The following is a 25,082-nucleotide window of genomic DNA, read 5'->3' as shown; positions in this document are numbered from 1 at the left end:
TAATCTTAATGATTATAGTACACTGTCAGTTGTGCATTTCAATTGTCGAAGTATTAAGAAAAATTTTGAAAATATTGAATCTCTTTTGTCTACTTTAAAATTTTCTTTCCATATCATAGCTCTGTCTGAGACTTGGCTAATCAATGACGAGACATTTATATTCAGTGGTTACAATTTTGTTGGTACTGGCCGTAAGAATAAGCGAGGTGGAGGTGTTGGCTTTTTTATCAGAAATGGTGTGAGGTTTCATCGGCGCACTGATCTTGATGTTTTTAATGATTCTATTGAGTCGATTTTTATTGAAGTGTTTCATAAAGAAAAAAGCTTAATTCTTGCCACAGTGTACAGACCTCCTTCTCAACCTATCACTGATTTTTTTTAACTTTGTTGAGCCATCGCTCCATAAAATATCATCAGGGCATAAGGAATGTCAATTGATTGGCGATTTTAATGTTGATTTATTGAATCCCACAATGAATAATGATATTGATAAATTTATTGATTTTCTTCTTACATTTTCCTTTACTCTATTGATTCTCAAACCAACACGGATCACTCATAATTCTGTTACTCTTATTGATAATGTATTTACAAACAGGCCTGAATATAATCTTGGTACTGGCATAATTTTAAGTGATGTGAGTGATCACCTGCCTATTTTTACCTTTTCTAAATTTTATAGTTTTCCCCATAAATCACTGTGCAATAATGTAAGATGTAAGCGTGTTTTAAATGATGTTAATACTTCTAGATTTTGTAATAAATTGCAAACTGTTAACTGGAATATGGTTCTTGAATCGACAGATGTTGATATTAAGTTTGATGCATTTATGTTAAGCCTTACTAGTATTTACAATGAATGTTTTCCTCTCCAAACAGTAAAACAACCTATATCTAATAAAAATAAACCCTGGTTTGATTCAGGATTAAAGAAAATGATTAATAAAAAACATCTTTTGTATAGGAAGTATCTCAAAAACCCAACAACATATCGAAAAAATGCTTACTGTACTTACCGAAATCTAGTAACTTGTGAAATTCGTAGGCACAAGAGAGAATATTATTTTAATTTGTTTAAGAAATCTTGTAATAACACAAAAAGTACTTGGAAAATAATTAATCATATTTTGAATCGAGTGAAGAACAAGTTAGATTGCCTATGCATTAAGATTAACGATGTACAAATTTTTGACAAAAATACTATTGTAAATGCATTTAATAACTTTTTCGCTGATGTTGGGAATGACATTGAGAGAACTTTACCAGTTGTACAGAATCATTTTTCAGAGTTCCTTCCTAAAAAATATTACATACATTCTATGTTTATGAATCCAATTGAATGTCATGAAATACTTGAAATCGTAAGACATCTAAAATCTAGTAAAAGTCCTGGATATGATGATATAGACGTTGACATTATTAAAAAGACTATTTTATTATTTGTAAAACCTTTGTGCAATATTTTTAATTGTTCTTTACAAAACGGGATTTTTCCAAGCAAGCTTAAGTTAGCGAAAGTTATTCCTGTCTACAAGAAAGGGGATAAATGTGTATTGAATAACTACCGTCCAATATCAGTACTCTCTACATTTTCTAAGATTTTTGAAAAACTTGTTTATACTCGCCTTATGTCATTTCTATGTAGTAATAATATTTTGTATAATAGACAATATGGTTTTAGGAAAAAATATTCTTCGTATATGGCATTACTTGATTTTATTAATACCATTTCTGAAACATTTGAAAATAAGCAATTTTTTATCGGAATATTTTTAGATTTATCAAAGGCGTTTGATTGTATCAATCACAATATTTTGATAGAAAAACTGAAATTCTATGGAATTAGAGGTTCTTGCTTGGATTGGTTTGTAAGTTATTTAAATAATAGACTCCAGTATGTATCAATTGACAATGTGTCCTCTGAAATAAAATCAATTTCTTTAGGCGTACCCCAGGGATCAGTACTTGGCCCGTTACTTTTTCTTTTAATTTTAATTTTCTGTTAATGATATTCAATATGTAAGTGATATACTCAACCCAATTGTTTTTGCAGATGACACCAATTTATTTTTAACAGGGGACAACGTACAGACGCTGAATAACACTCTCTCTACTGAATTATCTAAGGTTAATTCATGGTTTTTAGCAAATAGACTTAAATTAAATCTTGATAAAACTGTTTGTATGTTATTCAGACCTAAAAATAAAAATATTAATTGTAATGAAATAGATGTATGTATCAATGGTTGTAATATACCATTTGTTCATTTTACTAAATTTTTGGGGGTTACCATAGATGATAAATTAACTTGGAAAGAACATATTAACAGCGTGTCTTGTAAAGTAGCACAAACATTAGGTGTCATGAACAGACTTAAACATATATTACCTTTGAATATCCTTCTTAATCTGTATTATACAATGATTTTACCTCATTTTAACTATTGTAATATTGTTTGGGGGAATTGTTCTGATTGCCATCTGAGTAGATTAAGAATACTTCAAAAACGTGCAATAAGAATTATCACAAACTCTAACCCTCGTACACACACTGCACCATTTTTTGCCAAATATAAAATACTCACTATAGATCAAATCAATAATCAACAAACTGCTATATTTATGTATTCTTATTACAATAATCTCTTGCCAAACTTTCTTAATAGATGTTTTGTACAGAATAAATCACTTACTGGTCGTCTAACCAGACAAGCTAATGATCTTTTTATTCCAAATTTCAAATACACATTTTCACGAAACACTATTCAATATGTCGGACCTAAACTTTGGAATTCTTTATCGAATGAACTCAAACATTCCCCCACACTCCTGTCTTTCAAACGGAAATATAAATTTTATCTATTTACTCCATAAGTTTTATATTTGCCTCTCCCTCCCCTTTATTTGTCTTTTACTTTCTTTTGCTTCGTCTGGGGTTTTTAGGTCAAGTATCTATTTTTTCTTTTGTAATTTATGTATTCCATTTTTTCTTTCATTGGGGATTGACCTTGATAGATCAATATGGCCTTTGTCAATCCCCTCCACATTTTGATTTTCTATGTTCTTTTTATGTATATATTGTTACTATTTATACTTGTATTTGTTATTATCTATGTATTTGCTCGATTGTAATGTTTATTACATGTTTTTTACTCAATATGTGGAAATAAATTGAATTGAATTGAATTAGTGAGTGCAATATTCAAATGCTCATAACTCTCATTATTTGTCTGATTTTTCTCAAACTGTCTTTGTTGTTATTTGATTTTTCTGTTTTGACACGGGCCTACTTGTTTCAAAGGTTTCATTCCCCTTTAAGGTCGCAAGAATAATGATTCTTTGTTATTTAAAGCTTAGGATTTCACCGACATCTAGAGTGAAAACTTGGTTACGCTAACTTCTTTAATGATGTGGGGCATACCGTGGTTTCTTCCACAAACAATTGTTTCAAAATTCCTGAGGTTTTCCATGAACTGGCCAAATTTCTTTCATCATCACTTGCTGACATTTAATGGTCTGAAACTTTTCAATTGGCATTCCTATTCTTGGCAGATTGTGTGCATTGGGCCTGTTGCAGAAAGACTTGCAATCAATTGTGACCTTATAAAAAAAAAGAAACTAGACTTTAAAGGGGAAGTTCAACCTAAAAAGGTTATTGTAAAAATAGCATAGAAGTCATATGCGAGCAGCTTTCCTACATAGTGTATGGTAAAAAGTTATCAAAAATGTAATTTTCTCAGAAAAATGAAAACGTATTTATTGTACCTTCAGTATATTAATACACAAATGATATCACACCCGCTAAAAAAATATTATACATATATATATTTCAAAACACGTGGCAGCTGCTTGTTTATGTCATAAATCAAAACTTGTCAGAAATGCTAATAATTTTCTTTATTAATGTATTTTCCTTAAATCTTCAATTTTTTTTTCTATTTTTATAACAGTTTCATGAGGGTGAACTTCCCCTTTAACTCTTCATTCATTATGTTTGCCATATTGCACACCACTAGATGTGTTTCGTTCACATTTCTGCACAACCACACATTTCCCTATTGACACCCCTCTGTCCGGTGATTTGTTGTTTTCAGAGTTATGTTTTGCTTTGGATACATTTGCTTTCAAAACCAGGGAGATTATCAACCTTCTTTACATGTAAAAAGAAATCAACACATCCTCCAGCAGACCCAGGAACTTCATTGAAAGAAAGAAAAGAATCAATGAAATCCTTCTCACAAAAAATACCACGGTCGGGTTCACTGTCAAAACTGGATATTGACACCTGTATAAAAGGTGTTTTTTTCTTTGACTAGTCAAAGATCTACTCTCTTTTCTTTATATACTGTAGTATGGTCTGTTTGTCAGATTACCAATGATATTATAATCACTTGTGTGATGAACTGCCCAAGTGAATACAAAATCGTCTCATGCCACTGACTCAAGAACTAAAATAAAGGGCTACAATTTTGTTGAAAATGTAAAAGTTTTTTAATGATTTACAGTGCTTTATTTCAGTAGTAATGCAATAAATTCACACACAAGATAGCCCATCATACACTACGAGTTTACTTCACAAAATTTTTTTTCTAAATGTTCAGATAAGAGATATAGCTGTCTAAATAACAGAGTATTATACCATGTAGAAGGGTTCACTGCTAAAATAATGCAACATACAGATGGTGAAGATTCTGATTTTAAATATCAATATGCAGCATGCGTATAGTATTGGGGATTTTATTTCTGGGTTGAGATGCAGGGATAAGGATTTCATTTTGAACATGGATTTTTTATCAGGCTTTTTTTTATCAAGGTGGCATATAGGATTTTCCACTCATGGGTCTTTATAATGAAGTTATGATAGTAATGGTGTTAATTTATAAAGTGACTGCAGTCAAATGTATTGCTGTAAACACTCATGGCCAGATTATTTCCAAACACCCCCTAAACAAGTTTTTCTCTGTGTGCAAAATAACCCCCTAAACAAGATTTTCACGGGCTCTATTTACACATTTTGGCCCCTTAACAAGTCGCCAGAATATGACCCCGGGGAAAAAGCTCGGGGGAAAAACATACACTAAACACACTTGGCTAATCTTTAAAAAGCTTTGGAAAAAAGCATTCCCTAAATAAATTTGACTGTGCAATTGACCAGTCTTCGAAATTACCCCTTTTTTTGAAAATCTGTGTTTTTTATACCCTCTACGAGTGCACGCACAGCCCGTGTCCAAAACTGAAAAAAAAAACACCCCTTTAATCATGTTTTTTGGTCATGCCTGTGTACAGCAATATATTTGACTGCCCCCCCCCCCCCCGGAGTATTTCACTTGAGAGAATTATTTCTTATTGGGCAGTTTTCCATCTTTATCTACATCCAGATTATGTGTGATAGTTTTTCCTGACACAACAATCTTGGCCAAATAGGAACCAATTCATTGTATGGCATCACTCAATTCATATTAGTAAGGCCAGGCTCACACTGTGATTTGTTGCGATCTGGATTTCAAAGAAATTGTGATAACGTTTGGTATGGACATACTATTAAAATCTTAAAGATCAGAGTTCAGAATAGTGGTAGGACTACTGCAATCAAAATTCAGTCCAGTTCGAGCCTCCGTGAATGAACAAAGTCAAATTTAATTTCAAATCATGTCATCATCGGCTGCAACCTGAAGCCGATTTGGACTTAACTCTGACCACAGGGCTTGCTGCAAAGTAAAAATATGATTTCAGTATTCCTATCATGCCAAACTATATGAAATAATTTTACTTCTTAGAACTATTATTTAATGCAAAATGCGGTTTCTTGAAAAATCAAATTGGATCGCATAGTGTGAGGCGGGCTTAAAAGAAAATGAAGTTAATTTTTATAGCCAAATACTCAACTGGCAAGTTGTGACTAGCACTGTTATGCTTTGTATATATCTCTATCTCTCACACTCACTGATCCCCCAAACAAACACCCTACTCTATCTCCTATGACATTTCAGTAACACCTACATACCCAGGTAGGGGGGTGGGGGAGGCGATTGGTGCTGTTTTTTACAAGGTAGACACCATGCCCATACATGGTTTTTAAAATGGACCCTTTTAACAAGTAATCATCCTTTAATTTTGCAGTACCTCAGTATGGTGTCCACCGAGTAACTGCAGTGATAAACTAGGGGGTCATGTGCGGATATTTTAAAGTAAAGGCATGCAACAATGGCAATGTGTGCTCATTGCACTCTCATCTAAGACATACAAGACTTATTTGTATGGTTGATGACATTTGGCAATTGTCTCAGGTTATATAATTGACTATAGATACATACACATGTATAATAAACACAGGCATTGCTGAGTCTTAATTTACTATAACTGGTTTGAATTTATTTCATAATATACTAACAAAAAATGTAGAATTTCACAAAGTACAGTTACATAAGAGAGCTTCAAAATTAAAACACTGATTGCTAAGTCATCAGAAATATAAATCTGTCACTTGAATTATAAACTAGTATGATTTACATAGATTTACATCAGCAAAATTAAGCAATGTTCATTTTATACATATACATACATGTATATATGTACAAACACACTCGCACACATATCATGCTCAAATAGATTTTTGGATTCAAACTGATTACTTTTCTCTTGGAATCTTCGAAAAAAGTACATCTTCATGTGTTTAGATTACTCCGAATAGGATTGTGGATATATACAACACCCAGTTTCTTTATAATTAAAGGAGAATGAAACCATTGGAACAAGAGAGCTTGTGTGAAAACAGAAAATTCAAAGAAACAGATCAACAAAAGTTTGAGAAAAATTGGACAAATAATGAGAAAGTTATGAGCATTTGAATATTGCGATCACTAATGCTATGGAGATAGCAAATTGGCAATGCGACAAAGATGTGTGATGTCACTTGTGAACAACTCTCCCCATTACTTTAGTATATATTTCACTTGAATTGCTTCTTTTATCACATCTATCCATAGATCATGTGTCCTTTCTACATTAGGGCATGTAATACATATCTTTTAAGAATACATCATGGATAGAGAGTTTGTATCATCATAAGAAAAAGCAAAAAGAGACATTTTGAGGGTATTTTATAGTCCACCAAAGGGAAAGTTGTTCATCAGTGACATCACACATCCTTGTCGCATTGCCAATGGGAGGATCTCCGCAGCATTAGTGATTGCAATATTCAAATGCTCACAACTTTCTCATTATTTGTCCGATTTTTCTCAAACTTTCTTTATTCTTATTCTTTGATTTTTCTGTTTCTACACAAGCCTTTTTGTTCCAAAGGTTTCATTCCCCTTTAACCTAGATCAAAATTATGTAAATCACAAACAGAAATAAACTTATATCAGTATATGGATAGAAAAGGAGACAAAACATATTACACAATTCAATATACATGTAGCAGCTTTGAGAATGGCTATAAAATAATTATTCACAAAAAACACTTCATATATTAATATACTATGTTCATTGACCCTAAATGACATTTGACCTTGATCAAGTGACCTATGACATGTGCAAGAAGAGCAATATATTGGATCACCCCATGTCCACATTTCATTAACTATATCCATAAACTTTCAAAGTTATGATGGCAATTCAACAATTACCTCCAAAATTACCAAAGTTAATTGACCCTTAATGACCTTTGACCTTGATCATGTGACCTGGAACTTGGACAGGATGTTCAGTGATACTTGATTACTCTTATATCCAAGTTTTACGAACTAGATCCATAAACTTTTAAAGTTACATGTATGATGGAAATTCAACAATACCCACAACATGCCTAAAAATCATTGACCCTGAATGACCTCTGGCCTTGGTCATGCGACCTGAAACTCTGGCAGGATCTTCAGTAATACTTCATTACCCTTATGTGTAAGATACATGAACTAGGTCAATATACTTTCTGAGTTATGATGACATTTCAAAAACTTAACCTGAGGTAATAAGATTTTTATATTGATTCCCAAAACATGGTCTAAGTTCATTGACCCTAAATGACCTGTGACCTTGGTCATAAGACCTGAAACCACGGCAGGATGTTCAGTAATTTTAATAACCTTTAAGTCCAAGTTCATGAACTAACTGTAGGTCCATATACTTTCTAAGTTATGTCATTTCAAAAATTTAACATTAGGTTGAGATTTGATGTTGACGTCGCCGTCGCCACCGGAAAAGCGGCGCCTATAGTCTTGCTCTCTACTATGCAGCACAATATGGATGAATTTCTTGCCAAAGGAAATTACACCATGGCTGGGATTCGAACCCACCACACTCTGTTTCAAAGTCCAGAGAATAATCTGGACATTGGGCCACAACGCTCCACAATTATTTATAACAAACAATATACATGTAAAATGTTGACATAAAAAGTCAGCAACTTGTGTCACATGAATAGGCAATGTGAGGCCGGCTATGTGTCTCAGGGAAGGTTACTAATCTTGAGGCGCCTTTAGTCCTCTTTCGGCGTATTTTGTATCACTTCCCAAATTGCAGGTGTGAAGGCAGCGTCAAAACCAGTGTCAGAGGCGGCTTAAAACTCAACACATCTGTATAACGGGCCTACAGTATGTCACCTAATAGCCAACTGACTAAACATACAAAATATTTGATTGCACTGTGTATGAATGAACCATATTAATTCAGGAAGTGTTTATAAAAGCTCTTAGGTATGCATAACTTTATAGATGAATGATGACCTTTTCTTCTATCCCAAACTTTCATTGGTCTTGCTGGGAGTGGATTGTTTAATATTCTAATCAAATTCTGACAAATATGATACTTTGCATTCAAATGCTTGTGAACAAATTTTGAAAAAGTATTTTCATTTAAGAAGATCCAATTTAAACTAACATTGACAGGAATGGACTATATAGTATAACTCAAGGTGTTCCAAAACTATTAAACATTGTTAAACTTTATTGAATGCTGAAAACTCATGTTAATTGACCAGAGGTTTTTTCCTGTATTTAATTGAAGAATTGTGCAAACTTCACTTTTGGCAATTTTTCTAGTTTTCTAGCTACTTTTTAGATGCAACAAAAACATGCCAAAGGTCTATCACTTTACAAAAAAAAAATCAAACTCTCTGTTAAACAAGATTAATAACCTGTATGATTGTAAATAAATATTGTCTGCTCATTGTCTTGTAGTGAAAGTCAAAGGATATGTGGGAAAGGAGCAAAAAACTTATTGGTTATTTGTTGTGGTCTTTACCCAAACTCAAATCATGATAGAATGCAAGGTATAATAACACCAATATTCAAGACTATGGCTCAAAAATACCTTAAAAGTTATAAGATAAAACAATTACATAAACTAAACCCCAATAGTCCCTTGGCATTTCTATTGTCAGTCATGAGGACGGTCATATTAGATCTCAGGTATGAAACACAATTGTGACCAAAGAAAATGTAACAATGGTAGAAAATCAGGTAATCTATTAGGTTGCATAGCCAATTTTTTTTACTAAATATAATAAGAATTATACTAATTTATGTATCAAATCATAATTTGGCTGTATATCTGTAAATAAAGCCCCTGAACTACTACTTGGGGGTACAGGGACTCTTTAAAAATTGTTAATATCAATGTTTCCATGTTTATTTTGTAGCTTTGACATTTCTTATGGCTTTCTTTCTATTATTTTTACTTGTTTTATTTACCTGATATTCATTATTTTCCAATCATAAATCACATAAAATTAATCACGAGAGGTATAAATAATGATATGTCTTGAAAAAGAATTGCATTGATGTGTAAATGAAATCATATTTTTCAGCAATGGGTCTGACATGTACTTACATAACATTGCATGATTTTTTAACCATGTACATGTGCATTGCAAATGTGGTGTCAAAAGCTTCACAAGACATTAAAGTACGTGGTCATGAGACAACACGGAACAAAACTCTATTAAGTTACAGATTTAAATCGTAAAAATTTTGAGGCCCCCTCCCTGGACTATTAGAGTTACCCATTAACTTTAACATATCTTAATTTCACTGAGCCTGAACCCATCTTTGGTTTAAATTTCAAATATGCAGAGGTCTCTTTTTTTAAGTTTGACATGAAGGATCTTGAATCTCTCAATGCAAAATTTAAGAAGGAATTTCACTTCCTGTGTCTAACAGGATACTTAGTTGTCACATATTGTACTTTGTGATTCCAATTTTGGTTCACCAGTAACATGAACAGTAACTTCACTGTCACTTTCACCAACTATTATCTGGTATTGGACATCAGGCCTGATCTCGATACCTGCACCATTCATAGCCCTCTCAATGTTACCAAGAATATTATCTAGTACTTGCTGTTCAAAGTCTGGACCATGACCAGTCTGACGATCATCATTTACAACATCTTGAACAATCTCTGTTTGTATAGAGTCAGGATGCTCTTTTGCTACGACTTCACACGCATTTACATGAGCATTAAATGATTTCTGGTATTTGAAAGTTAAGCCACATTTTTTGCATATGAATGGCTCAACACCCTCATGAATTATAAGTCTGTGCCTTTGGAGGCTATTCTTACGTGTGAAAGCACTATTGCAGAGATCACATTTGAAGTTCTTTTCACCTGTGTGGGTGACCATATGGTCCTTGAGACTATTAGTCTGAGTGAAGCATTTTCCACATTCTTCACATTTGTATGGACGAAGGCCAGTGTGTGTGCGAGTGTGAACCTCTAGTTGTTGCTTCTTATCAAATGACTTACTGCACACAGAACATTGAAAACGCTTCACACCACTGGCTGGACAGAAGTGCTTTAGCATCCATCGAAGGTGCTTGAATACCTTTCCACAGTAAGCACATATATATTCTTGTGGCTTGGTCTCTTCTACACGTGAGCTTTTTAGGGTGTGCACCGTTTTGAGATGATTATGTAATGAGCTGACCTGTTTGAATGTCTTACTGCAAATTTCACAGACATGAGTTTTATAATCTTTGGAATGAATAGCCATGTGTACCTGCAGAGCAGACTTTCGGGTCAATCTCTTGCCACATTCCTGGCACTGGAACTGCTTCTCTTTGTGGGTTAGGCGATGACGTCGTAATAGGTCCCTCTTTGCAAACTTCTTACCACAATGTTCACACTCCAAAGGACGCTCTCCTGTATGGACTCTCTTGTGTTCAGTGAGGAGGTTGCGGCGAGTAAACTTTCTCAAGCATTCATCACAATCAAATGTCTTGGGTTCAGCTGCACTACACCTGTGCTTCTCAAGGAATCTGACGTACATAAATGATTTGTTGCACTTTTCACAAACATAAGGTCTTGTACCTGTACAAATGTTCCTTCCCATATGGTTCTGAAGACATTTGCGAGTCTTAAATTGTTTACCACAAGTTTGACAAGGATGAGGTTTACCATCATTGTGGATCTCTATATGTTCCATTAGAGTTGATTTCATCTTGAAAGTCTTCAAACATATCCCACATGAAAATGGTCTTTCATTAGAGTGTGTTTTCTGATGCTGAAGAACACTTCTCTTCGTCTTAAATACCTTCCTACAATACTCACATACATACATAGGAATGGCATCTTCTTCTTTTTCAGTGGATGCATGATTTACGTAAGGTTCTACATCTTTCTCACATGGGATTATTTCCATAGTTCCCTGTTTACAATCTAAAATACATGTAGTAAAGCACTCTACCTTAACCTTGTCTTGATTCTCAGTGCTATCTCTTGCCACATCTTTTTCAGAATCTACATTTGAATTATTTATGTTCTGCACATACATATCAGCATCTGACTCACCAGCATCTTCTTGACACTGCATTACTACAAGTTTTGTCTCTTCTTGATCTATTCTCTTGTTTATCTTTTGCTGGCAAATTTGTAATTTCTGGTGTTGCCTCAGTGTCCTTTGTTGTTTAAACATGGACCCACATTGGTCACATTTATAACATTTCTCAGAGAAATGAGTACTTTCATGATCTCGTAAAGTGATCTTCTGTTTGAAGCGTCGCTGGCAAATCCCACATTCAAAAGGACGTTCATTGGTGTGGACTCGTCTATGAATCATCAGCTGACTTCCATTATTAAAGTCCTTCCCGCAAAAGTCGCAACGAAACACATTTTTATATTTGCTTTTTACTCCTTTATCAGATAATACCTGAGGAACTCTAATTCTAAATTCACTGAGAAGTCTTGATGCACTGCGTTTCATTTTAACTTCACCAGTATGGAATTTGGAATGTCTCTTCAAACTTCTCAGCTGGGTGAAAACTACACCACATTCTTGACATTTGAATTCTTCATTAGCATGGGTATGCATGTGTACAATCAAGCCATTCTTCTGAGTGAAAGTTTTGTCACACAATGTACAAAAATAAGGACGTTCTCCAGTATGTCTTCGCATGTGTGTCTTTAAAACTTGAGCATTTGCAAAAGACTTATGGCAAAAGTCACACACCTTCCGTTTATTTGAGGGCCTTGTCTTGGAAGGCTGAAAGTCTTGACCCTCACCTTCAAACTCTAGATCATTGGCTGATATCTGTATCACATCAGTTGTTTGGTCATCATTTCTTGGCATGAAAGCTTCAGAAATTTGCATTTGCTCACTTATTGGTGGACTCCTTTCACCTTTTTTATGACACTTCAAATGCATGCTCAACCCACGATTGGTTGCAAATGAACTGCTGCCTTTGTCGCATTCAAAATGCTTACCATAGTCTCCATGCTTAGATTTCACTCTCTTGACTGCTGAAGAGGAAGATTTGTGTATTTGTGTGTTGATATCCATCATCTGATCTTTGGTATGACTTTACTAAGCTCTTGTTCCTTTGGTTCTGCAAGCTTGATGAACTATGCTTTCTCAAGATATAACAGTGAATTCCATTTCCAAGATATCAAAGTGTGATTCTCATAGCACTGGAAAGGAAAGAAGCAAACATGGTAAAGATGTGATCAGCCTCAATGTAACCCTTCTCTTCTCATCATTTTACCCATCTCTTAACTACATACTTTTCTTCTCTCTATTGTAATTTTTGTTACATGGTACATTACAGGGAAAAAAATTGCAAATGGTCTTAAATGTTTACTGCTTTTTTTCTATTCCGTTTGTAGCCATTTACGTAAAATCATAAAAAGATTAAGCATTTTAAAAAAATCACATGAAGTTTATAATACTTTCACTTGATATTTCATGCTGTCTTGAAATCCTTATGCCATACAGTAGATCTTTAATTATAGGTAACTTGCAAGTTTGGGAACAAAAGTCCATTACTTTCAGCAACCATAATGAACACTTACTGTACCATGGATAATAGCTCTACTATCAAAGGCAACAAATTATAAGGTTGCCGGGGGGGGGGGTGTTGAACTATGGTTTTGGAAGTCACACGAACATAATTTTACCATAACCTCTGAAGGCCATATTTATTTGGTTTATATCTTTCATTGGCATGAACTGTAACATATAGGAATAGATATATATAGGCCTATATGACAACAAGAATTTTAAAGAGCCTGGCATTTACTCTATCAAAATCTTACAAAGGTAAATGAGTATCATAAATGATTTCTATATTACCAAACCGTGCATGTACAGTTATAGTTCATGATGGAGGTCCTTTAATAAATAAGCAGGGAATATAATACACAGTGCAGAGGTGATTATGCAACCAAAATCCTCAACCAAAATCCTTAAACATGTGTTAAACTTTATTAAATGCAGAAAATGTATCATGTCAATATTCATTATACATATTCATTCATGACCATATTTATTGGACTAATGCAAAAAGAACTTATCACAAATAACAATTCACAGTTCAGATTTCTTTTTTTTAGGATGCAGAAACAACTTCTTCATGATAGTCTACTGCTGTAACATCAGGAGTTAAAACCTGATGTGTCATGTCTACTTCTTGCTCTAGCTGAGCCTGAATCTGAATTTCTTGGATACTCTGCTCAATTTCAAGCTGTTCTGGATCATGTAATAAGTGAAATACATGGCCATCTCCTGGATGATCTGCAATGATAACTTCTTGACAAGTTCCATCTTCCTGGACTACCACTTCAGCCACTTGGTCAATCTGATCAATATCACTAACTACATGCACAACAGTACCTTCATTTGATGGTTCTACCTGTGTTGTTGATGCATTGTTAATAGCATGTTCAATGTCTTCAAGGATGTCTGTGAAGTTCCTTGATTCCGTTTCATGAATAGCCTCATGTTTCTTCAACGCTTTATAGTACTTAAAAGTTGCCCCACAGAGTTTACAGATCTGTGGTTCAACACCAGTATGAATGATAAGTTTGTGTTTGCGTAAACTTTTCATTCGTAAAAACTTAGCACCACAAAGGTCACACTGGAACTTCTTTTCACGAGTATGGCAGACCATGTGATCTGTGAGGCCACCAGACTGAGAGAATCCTTTCCCACATTTGTCACATTTATATGGCTTTTCTCCTGTATGTATCCGCAGATGAACATCCAACTGCTTCTCCCTGTCAAACTGCTTACAACAAAACTTACAAACAAATCGTTTCCCACTGGTTGCCTCACAGTGATGTTTCATCAGCCTTTTTAGATGCTGATACACCTTGCCACAATTTCCACACATATACCCATTCCTTGTAACTTGATCATCTCGATGTACATGGCAAACTTGCTTATGGGCTTGAAGAGCATTCAACCTTGGAAACTGCTTGTCACATTGGTCACATTGGAAGGCTTTTTCAGTTTTGTGTGTAGTCTCATGATAACGGAGTGTACTATTATGAGCAAAGCGTTTCTTACAATGCGAACATTCATATTTCTTTTCCCCTGTATGTACTCGCTGATGCAACCTAAAATTTGCAATTTTTGCGAATGTTTTGTCACATATAGTGCAGACAAATGGTCTCTCTCCTGTATGTGCACGCATGTGTTCTATTAAGCGATCTCGTCTCCTATACATCTTTCCACAATCACCACATGAGTAAACCTTGACAGGCGTATCAAGACATCGATGGGTCTTCAAATATCTTGAATACATGAAGGACTTTCCACATGCATCACATTGATATGGACGATGGCCAGTACAGCAGTTTCTCCCGGCATGATTCTGCTGGCTTCTCAGGGTTTTGAACCTTTTGTTACAATTTTCACATGAGTACGGCTTATGTTGGGAATGAGATTTTAAATGTTCATTTAGAGAGTTCAATGACCTGAATTTCTTGTTGCATATATCACAAAAGACTGTTTCTTCATTTCCATTTGAGCAGTTGTGTTGTTGATCATTCTTTCCTAAGGCATGTCCACATAGTTCACATACATTCGCACACTGTTCTTTGTTTACAAAAGGGCCACTACCAACAAATTTGATATCTTCTGAAGACTTCATGTCATCAACATATTCATGTACCTGTACATTTTCTAAAGCTTGTTGTGAAGAACTGTTATCAGCTACATGTATATCGGTCTCATCAGTGACTACCACTTTGCTCTCATCATGTTTCTGCTCAATATTAACAATTTTACGAGGCCTACCTCTCTTCCTACATAATACCTTCCCTCCCGCACATATCTTGTTAGCTTGATGCCTTTGAAGATTCTCTAACTGAGAGAAATGGCTACCACAATCCATACATGCAAAGCTTCCTGATTTGTCATGAGTTTTCTGATGACCATTTAAGTGACACAATTGCTTGAAAGATTTCCCACAAATTTTACAGCAATATGGGCGCTCATTTGTATGTACACGTAAATGCACTTTCAGCTCAGCAACTCTTTTAAAATGTTTATTACAGAATTTACATTCATACATCTGCACAAACAACCTATTTTTATCACAAAGTTCAGTCATGTTCTTTCCTGCTTCCTCAACAGTAGTAACATACACTTTTTTCAAATCCTGGTTGACCAATTTTCTTTTCATCTCTTTATTTCCAGTGTGAAAATACATGTGTCTCTTAAGACTCCTTGCCTGTGTAAACTTGTAGCCACAAACAGAGCATTCATGCTTTGTACAAGAATGTGTGTCCATATGAAACTGTAATGTGCTTCTTTGAGAGAACTTCATGTCACAGAGAGTACAATGGTAGGGTCTTTCCCCTGTATGTGTGCGGAGATGCACCAAGAGTGTATACTTGTCGACAAAGCTCTTCTCACATATGTTACAAATTTTTCGTTCTTTTCTAGGAGGTTGAGCTTCTAACATTTGTACTTTCTTGTCAACATCATCTTCTTCCATGACAGCTTCAGTGGATAAATTGTTGTGCTTGGTAAATGTATGTTCACTGGTTTCACATTGAAGCACTTCTTTTGTGATTTTACCATCTCCCTTGAGAGGTGAACCCTCAATCTGCAATGCATCTGGCTCCTTTTTAAAGCTTGGTATTTGGTTTTCAGGAGTGTTAACTGATGACATATTACCAACAGATTGCAGAGTTGAAACACATTTTTTACCTTTTAACTTTCTAGTCTGCGTAAGGGTTCTTGTTCTTTGCTGGGCGGTTGGTGAAACTGCTATAGAATCATCACGGTAACGGGCTGGAAGCTTGCGGTCAGACCTACGAGACCTTCTGGAAGTAGTTTCCATACTCATATTGCTGCAAACCAATTACTCTAAGTGTAGGACAACTGTAAGTAAAGCAAAAAGAAAACAACTCTCTTAAGTGTTGCAGATTAATTTGAATTTTTTTCACCCTAACTTATCTGGGCTATTTTGTGAGCTTAAAGTCGGGGGGGGGGGGGGATCTTGGCCCTTGATCATGACAAAAATTTGCACATTATTTCAGTCATAAATAAATCAAATTAAATGACCATTGTCAATAAAAATGAGAATAATCACTTATTTATGAATTTTAGATGAAATTGACTTTGTACAAGATATTTACATTTTGTTTGACATGCACTTACATAATGTTGCATGCCAGGGCGTCACTAATTTGGTCTCAAATGTCGCGTGAGACTAATAACTACGTAAGTAGAGCGGTCAAATAAAATTAACGCAGCAAATAGTGAGGGGGCTGAAAGCCAATCCCCCCCCTCCCCCGTAAGTTCATTTGAATCATTGTGCTAATTTGGTATGTGATGGCCTCTCATGATCCCCCACACCAAAAAAAAAGATCATGACAAAAAAAAGAGAAAAAGGAAATAAATGGAAAGAGAGAAGGGTGAAAAAATATATTCTGAGTATTATGTCGAAATCTATCACAAAAATTGTAATAAAAATGTCAAAATTTCTGCTCGTTTACAACTTTTTATAATTTTGGTACGATACGCCATATCTGGCCCCCTAAAATTTTTTGGCTCATTACTGCATGATTGCAAAAATGTTTGTCAGAAATATACACGTCCATAATTTGTGGGGATTAAACTACTAAGATTATACTTTCACAATGAATTAAGAAATGAAGGCGCTTTAAAGTGTTTAAAGTGTATCAAACTGATTTCATTATCTGCAATGTCTATAGCCCTGGAAGAGGGACTGATGTGCAATTCAAGCGGAAGGTGTATTTTTATTGTTTTTTATCTTCGCGCTCTGGTGACTGCTGTGTATCTAGTCAGAGCTTCACGTGCAAGCCATTTTAGCTATGTTTGGATTTTTTCATTGTGAGGATCAAAGTTTTTCAAAGTCCTGGCCATATCTAAGAGAAAATTACAAAAGTTCCCAACAATAAACCTCACACTGTCTGACAAAATACCGGTACTAATTATAATGTATTTTCATTTGCTTTTGAGGGGAAAAAAAATTATTAATGAAATATTACTAGATCTGGGCCTAGTCAATGTATGATGTAGATCTAACTTCTCTATAATCTTAAACTATTAATGTTGGTGATCTCTGTGTACAGGGATTGTCAGAGCACCACATCCTACATATACATGAACGTCATAGCATGCCATTTTGATATTACGCAATGGCATGATTGATTCTGGTCCTGGGTTGGATGCTCGGCCGGGCCTTGGGCTTTGGCTAAATATTATAACCAAAATCAAATTAAATTAAATTAGATCTATATCCTAAAAAATCCTCGGTTATATTCTTTGGTTTAGATATGGCTTGTTCATAAGGATCTGGTCAAGATCTACACCACTAATTACTTGCAAGTAAAATGTCATCAAGTCCCAGACTATTAAGTGTAAAATCTGAATGAAAACAAAGTTGAAGACTATTAAATTTGGGTTCATTTGAATTTCTAGATCTGTCATGGATAAAAGAAAGTGAAAGCCAGAGGCAGATGGTAGTGATTTGACAGCAGGTGATCATCATGATAATGTGGGAGGGGAAAGTACATCATCTTCTTCATCTTCAACTGTCAAGAGTAAGGAAAGGGCTATGACACCAAATTTGTGGATAAGTGACTGCAAGATCCTGTTTTCACCATTGTTGGAAAAGAAGCATGACATAAATAGTGGAAAGTTTGTACCTCATTGTAAATTTTGGAAAGTGAATATTGGATTGGGATTTTAGAAAAAGGATTAACAGGTCTTCCCAATGGCAAAGCAAATCCCATCATGATTTCATTAATGAAGTTTTTACAGGAAAAGAAAGAACATTCCGATGGAAAATGTAATCGCATTTTGCACAGCTGTAGACACCTGCAATGTGATGTTTGGTTCAAATTATTCTGCCTCTCAACTTCTAAAAGGAAGTACTCTTTGGTACTGCCAATCAAACGTTCATGTCACTTGATACATCTTTCCTCATCTCATGCTGCCCTTGAGTTGCTAAAGTCTCTACAGGATCTATGTTGCAACATATAGTCTCACTTTAAATTAGTTAACGATGTGTCACCTTAAAATTTTAGGAATTCTTCGAGGTTGAAAAGCATAAAATTCTGAGGGCAGGCAAAACGTGATGGTTGTCTTTGAAGGCATGTATTGACAGAATATTAGAACAGTATGATGGTTTGAAACTGTATCTCCAAAGCATTGCACTCGAGGACCCAACACACACTAACGACTCCATATTTAATAGTTTGAATAATTTCTTCACACAAGCATACCTTGAGTTCATGCCATTTAACCTCAATAGGTTGACATCATTCAATAGACTTTCCAAAGTGAAATAACCTCTTCTGCATTTATACTGAAGAAGGAAGTCACACAGTAGGTGGTAGCCTTTGCATCTGACTTCATGGAACTATCTCTTGTATGCGATAGTGACCCAATAAAACTCAATGACAAAGATGAAGTATTGTGCTACTAAGGAGTGAAAGGTACCAGCACACTCCGTAGTTATTGTTGACAATTTAGGAGCAGGACATCCAGAGATTCTGTTATTTCAGAATGTGCAGGTCAGATTCACCAAATGTAGAACTATAAAACTTCCTGACATGTTTGGACCCAGCCAGTGCATACGTGCGTACCAAGCCTCACACCATTGCATAGCAAACTTACAAGCTGCAGCTCAATCACAGTAGTATAGCAAATGCAGATGTGTCAGAAGTGAGGAGGAAGTTCCTGGCTCATTTCATTTAAGTTACAAATTCAGTCCTTTGCAAAAAAAAAATACTTGCATTTGTCAATTAAAATCACCATTCGTAAAATATTTGTTTCGGTTGATAAATATCATAAAGTAATTTATATGATATTTATCGATTAAAACAAATATTTTGCGATTCCTGATATCTATCGGCAGGTGCAAGTATTTTTTTAATCCAAGTTGGCAGTCAACTGCCAACTTGGAATAAAAAAAATACTTGCATCTACGCAAGTATTTTTAAAATCTAAGTTGCAACTCTGCACGCGTGTTACCGCGTGTGTATCTAGGTATCAATAACAAAAGAAACAAAAATGGCGGAGTAAACAGACGGGGTAAGTGAACGCTCTTGCTCTTAACTTCTTTCAATTTGTATAATTTTAGTGAATGAAAAGTACAAAAGAATTTTAAAAATGGGAATAAACATAAAACTTGCCCATGTACATAACTTTGGGCGAAAAACTAAAACTAAAATTGGTGATTTAGGTCTAGGTTCAACACGGGTAATCCTGTCCGCTACGGAAAGGCATGTAAAGCAAATCCAGGCGTTAGTGGGGAGTGACCATACGTACAGTATATGACTTTCACTAACCAAAACACCCCAGGCTAGGTCTACGCGACATCGGTCTGGTAAGAAACCTTTATTTTTCACCGTTTTTTCCTGTTTTTTTAAACCTTCCTACGTATTAGGTGTAGGAAGGTGTAGAGGTAAATTAAATCACGACCAATTACGTGATTTTTAATAAAAAAGATGGATTTCCAAGGGGAATCCATCTGTATTTACTTGGTTCTCTTAAGGCTATATGGAAAGGGATTCAAGACTCCATGAAAAGGCATGATGAAGAAGTATATGTCAAGACATCATCATGGAGTCCTACCGTACGTGGTACCGGTATGTGCATAATTTCTGTTTAATCATAAGATTACTATTGAGACCCCAATCTACCCTAATGTTTCCCTCGTTTTGCACGGTCCACTCCTGGGCCCTGTTGTACAAAGAGGTACAATTGATTCAATCAATCGTAACTCTATGAAAATCCAGTAAAATAGTGTCATATTTTTTCTACAAAAAATTTGCACAATGTCCTTTTTATGCAAAGTGCAGTGAATTTTCAAGAAAACAATGAATGCATGAATATATACATCACATTCACAGCTAGACCAAAAGCTTCGGTCTCTGTTTTGTTGGTTGTTCAGCTGAACTCCGTTGGCTTCATTCACCAAATACAGAGACCAAAGTTCTAGCGCGATCTGTACAGGGGACTCAATGGCCATATGTTTATGTACTTAAGATCGGATAAAACAGGGAAGTGAATTTGCGCGACAGCCGAGGTAAGTCACTGTTTTTGTTCCTTTTAACTTCATTTTTCTCCGTTTTGGGGCAATTAATGCCAAGAGGGAATATAAATTTGCATTTTTGTCGCATTAATTTTCAAAATTTGTATTCATTAAAGACAAAAATTGGAGAGCCCCGACGGGGGGATTTTGCATTGCAAGTCCCTTAATGGTGGCTGCACGATAGCAAGCCGTCTGTGTACGAGGAAAAATTTTTTTTTAAATGTTAAAAAACTCGAAACAGACGGCTGCCAGCTGTCTAATTCACAGCTAGAAAATATTTTGAACAAATATGCATTATAGATGTTAACATCGCTGGCTGTCCATAGTTGCGATTGATCAATCGTAACTCTTTGTAAGACGGAGCCCAGGGGCCGATTGCACGAAATGGTCTTTCCAAGGACCGTCTTTCGTGTCGCCATCTTTTATGTTACGCTATAAGCGGGGTGTTTTTTAAATTTACGATAAAGAATAAGATTCGTTAGCTTGCTTTTCAATCAAATTTTATACAATTTCATAATATATCACATCATTTCATAAACAAATATTGTTTATTTTAACGAACGAATGAATATGTTTGCAGATGATTTATTTAAAATGCTTTTCACATGGCGCATCATAAAAGATGGGCGACACGTACACGAAAGACGGTCCTTGGAAAGACCCTTTTCGTGCAATCGGCCCCTGGGCTCCGACCTGCCTAAGCGGGCAGGAGCTCCCTCCCTGATCAATTAATGCCTGGCCTGGGTTCCCAAACTACAAAGTTATCTTCTTTATTCCCTCAAAAACTATTCACTTTAAAGAAAGCTCAAATACGTTTTGGCATAGGGAACCACCGTTCACTTCATACAGCAGTGCTTTATTTAGTCACACGCACGGTTCCCTATTTCCACCGCCATTCACTTTGTACACAAGTGCGCGTACACAAATCTACGAGTGGTTCCCAAAACCACGATTTGGCCTACGTTTTTAATACCTACGATTAACATGGAGTCTGTGGCTCTCGCGTCCTCGTCGGCAGCATATTTCTTCATTCATATAGAGCAGTTTTCCTGTATAATCAAACCGCTAAATAATCCTTAACCTGATACATGATAAAAGGCCGGGGATACGACAGAAAACGTATACCACATACGCGTACCGTATACGGTATCTTTAAGAGAACCAAACAAGAATACCAGAAATTAAAAATCGCTGCTGGGAACTGTATTAATACGTGCTAGTCATAGTTTATATACTAATAATTAGTATACATCTCTAGTCTATGGTGCTAGTCAACTTTGCTAAAACGTGTAGTGTGAAAACGAAGTGGGCTAGCTAAGCCTAACCTTGGGAAATTGGTGGGACTATTAAGGGGGGGGTCTTAGCCCCACCATTTTCCCGAGGTTAAGCTCAGCCCACGTACTTCCCTCATAATCCCGGGATTAAATGCAATTTGAAAAGCCTATTAGTGGGGTGCATGGACTTGTTCGTCCTTTAGGAATATTGCTTTTTAGAGCGCTCAAAAACTTTATTTTTGAGCTCATTTTGGTGTGGGCCCTCTCTTGATTGCTGAAAAGTAAACTTGGTCTAACTGGAACCTAACAATCTCTCTTTTTAATTTAGGGGGGGGGGGTTAATGGAAAAAAGTTCCATTTGCTCTTGAGCCAGTCAAGTTATATGAAGTAGTTGCAAATGCTGATTATTAATAATAATTAGCATTTATAAAGCGCTTTATTATATAAATCTACAACTGTTCAAAGCGCTTCACAATTATTACCCGGTCACTGGATTCATAGCATTCCCGGGAGCATTCCAAGCAGCCTAGCGCAAACTTGCTAAACCAACCACAATGACGGTTGTTTCCTACTGGTACCCAATTAGCACCTGCATGGGTGAGAGTGGCAAAGTGTGGATTGACGCCTTGCCAAAGGGCGCTAGTTAATAGGATCAGCTGGATGCAACTGTTATTCTAGTCATATTTGACTATTTTCTAATATTCTACTAGAACAGTTATTTCTGACTAGAATATATGTCAGAAATGTGACAAGACAAATCAGTTGCACCACCGTGACTACTGGTCTAGTCAATTTGACCGATTTGTTTAAAGAGTGTAAGTTGTGCTTCGCGCTCGTATTACCCGTTTAATGAGATCAGGGGCGGCAGAGCGCAGTTGAAAGTGCACAGGGGAGTAGGGATGGGTCAGCCATTTATTGAAAGCTGGGTAGAACATACAAAACAAGGAAAAACCCTTATAAATAAAGGAAATAATACGTATACAATGAATGTAATAGTTCATCAATACTGATCCAATCATATCTTGATATATTGTATTTCATTCATCAAATGCATGATAATATATGCAGGCGCGGATCCAGGAGGGGGCCGAGCCGGCCCCCCTATTTTTTTACAACCTGCAGAAAAAGTGTACTCTTTACATTGATAGAAACTACGAAAAACAGAAAGAAAAGTAAGAAAGAGGTATTTTACCCATGATGTGTAATTTACAGCCTCGTAACGACCAGCCCGAACTCGAAAGGAAAAAAAAAAGGTGAGGGGAAGAATTGGAAAATAGATTTTATACAAAATTTTTCGCTCGCTTATACAAAATTTTTCGCTCGCGCTTCGCGCTTGCATTGCCTGTGAAATGAATCCCATTCAAGAGGGTTAAATGACACTAATATATAACCAATATATATACAATATATCCAGTTCTGATATCAATTTGCACACATTTTTTAGCTCGCACATCAGTCTTTCATTATTTTGTTTGATTTACACAAATTGTTAATGTGTATCAAAATGTTCAGCTCGCGCTGCGCGCTCGCATCGTTTGATTTGTGAAAAACATATGCTCTTTGAAAATATGTCAAAATGCTCCTTTATCATGTCAGTATATCAAAAAATTAAGCTCATGCTTCGCACTCTCATTATTAAATTGGTGATACTTGTATCCTCTCCATTAATCACTAAAACAGTCCTAATTGAGTCACTTTTCACGTTACTATATGATAAAATTTCGGCTCGCGCTTCGCGCTCGCATTGTTTAGTTGGATACTTATCTTTGTTCATGATTATATTAACTGCTCTGATTCTTCAGTTCCAAGGACATAAAGTATCAAAGATTTTTGGCTCGCGCTTCGCGCTCGCATTATATATTAAGAGTGCACAGATACCTTATATTTTTTATAGCAATAAAAACTAACATATACTTAAGAATTCAGTCTTTAGTTAGGACTACCCCCTGAAAAACCAAAAAAAAAAGCCAGATTGTAGCGGCCAATCGAGAAAAATGTTGATCACAATATTTTCGGCCCCCCTATTGGCGAAAGCTGGATCCGCCCCTGATATGTAATCATGGATTTAATTAAATAACCCGTAGAAATTATACCCCCAAAAAATGCATGCAAATGTACATTATTTCATTTCTTGCTCATTACTAAGAATTATTAATCACTTTTCAATGAAGTCTTAATTATTACAAAAATATATATTCCAATTACACAATGATAATAATAATACAGCACTGATTAAATCATTCTTTTTAAGCACATCGTAATATTTAAAAAGTTTTGCCTTATTATTATACATGTAAATCATAACAAAATAACCATAACTTGGCCATCCTACCAACTAACTCACCCTATACTATTGGCCAAGAGATAAAGGTACATCCACCAGTCACCCTCCGGAGATTTCACTCGGCATCGCTCATACATGGTAAGTCAAATGAAATTCCCCTAAAAATTGACATAACAAAATTAGCTAGTATGGTTTTTCCTCATCTAATTTAATCAAGTCTGAATTTCTAAGACTACTACTACAACTCGCCAAATATAATCAAAATAAATGAAGTTGAGGTAAAAGATTATGAATAATTTTGTATGTATTTTAATTAACAGGGTCCAATTGCAAACCAGCTTTTTATCTTTGTTAATGTTTTTATCTCGTATAGCTGAATTTGTTATCCTGTATAAAGATGTGAAATAAATAAAATAAATAAATCCGATTTCACTGTGTAATTAATTCAGGAATAAGATCTTTCAACCTAAAACTGAAGACATTCTACAGAATATTTTGATGAATGTAAATAGGAAAAGAGGTGTCATGAACAACGAACCTCATTTCGTCCTCGGATAAACGAACCCTATTTCGTTTTCGGATTAACGAACCTTCGGAACAACAAACCTCATTTCGTTTTCGGATTGTCGAACCTTCGGAACAACGAACCTTATTTCGCTTTCAGATTAACGAACCTTCGGAATATCCGAACCTTTGGAATAACGAAGCTTCGGAATTACGAATGTATACGCCTGG

The 25,082-nt window shown here is 35.5% G+C and overlaps 2 protein-coding genes across 4 annotated transcripts; both read right to left on the bottom strand.

The window, feature by feature from the left end:
- Positions 1-8,287: 8,287 nt before the first annotated feature.
- On the bottom strand, positions 8,288-12,778 carry LOC121410312 (zinc finger protein 585A-like). Its single transcript, XM_041602314.1, has one exon. The coding sequence runs from the start codon at positions 12,776-12,778 to the stop codon at positions 10,163-10,165; it is 2,616 nt and encodes an 871-aa protein (XP_041458248.1). The 3' UTR covers positions 8,288-10,162.
- A 118-nt stretch (positions 12,779-12,896) lies between these two features.
- LOC121410311 (zinc finger protein 616-like) lies at positions 12,897-22,166 on the bottom strand. Of its 3 annotated transcripts, none has more exons than XM_041602312.1 (2): positions 21,763-22,166; positions 12,897-16,603 (listed from the first exon to the last, which is right to left on the bottom strand). In XM_041602312.1, the coding sequence occupies exon 2, from the start codon at positions 16,566-16,568 to the stop codon at positions 13,821-13,823; it is 2,748 nt and encodes a 915-aa protein (XP_041458246.1). In that variant the 5' UTR covers positions 16,569-16,603; positions 21,763-22,166; the 3' UTR covers positions 12,897-13,820. The 3 variants fall into 3 exon arrangements, with proteins under 3 accessions (XP_041458246.1, XP_041458245.1, XP_041458247.1); XM_041602311.1 differs by having other exon boundaries at positions 21,767-22,164; XM_041602313.1 differs by lacking the exon at positions 21,763-22,166 and adding an exon at positions 18,976-19,484.
- Positions 22,167-25,082: the final 2,916 nt, after the last annotated feature.

Source organism: Lytechinus variegatus, chromosome 3 (assembly GCF_018143015.1).
Source record: "Lytechinus variegatus isolate NC3 chromosome 3, Lvar_3.0, whole genome shotgun sequence".
In the NCBI taxonomy this organism is placed as follows: domain Eukaryota; kingdom Metazoa; phylum Echinodermata; class Echinoidea; order Temnopleuroida; family Toxopneustidae; genus Lytechinus; species Lytechinus variegatus.
The sequence above is the reverse complement of the archived record's forward strand: the minus strand, read 5'-3'. Positions and strand labels throughout refer to the sequence as shown.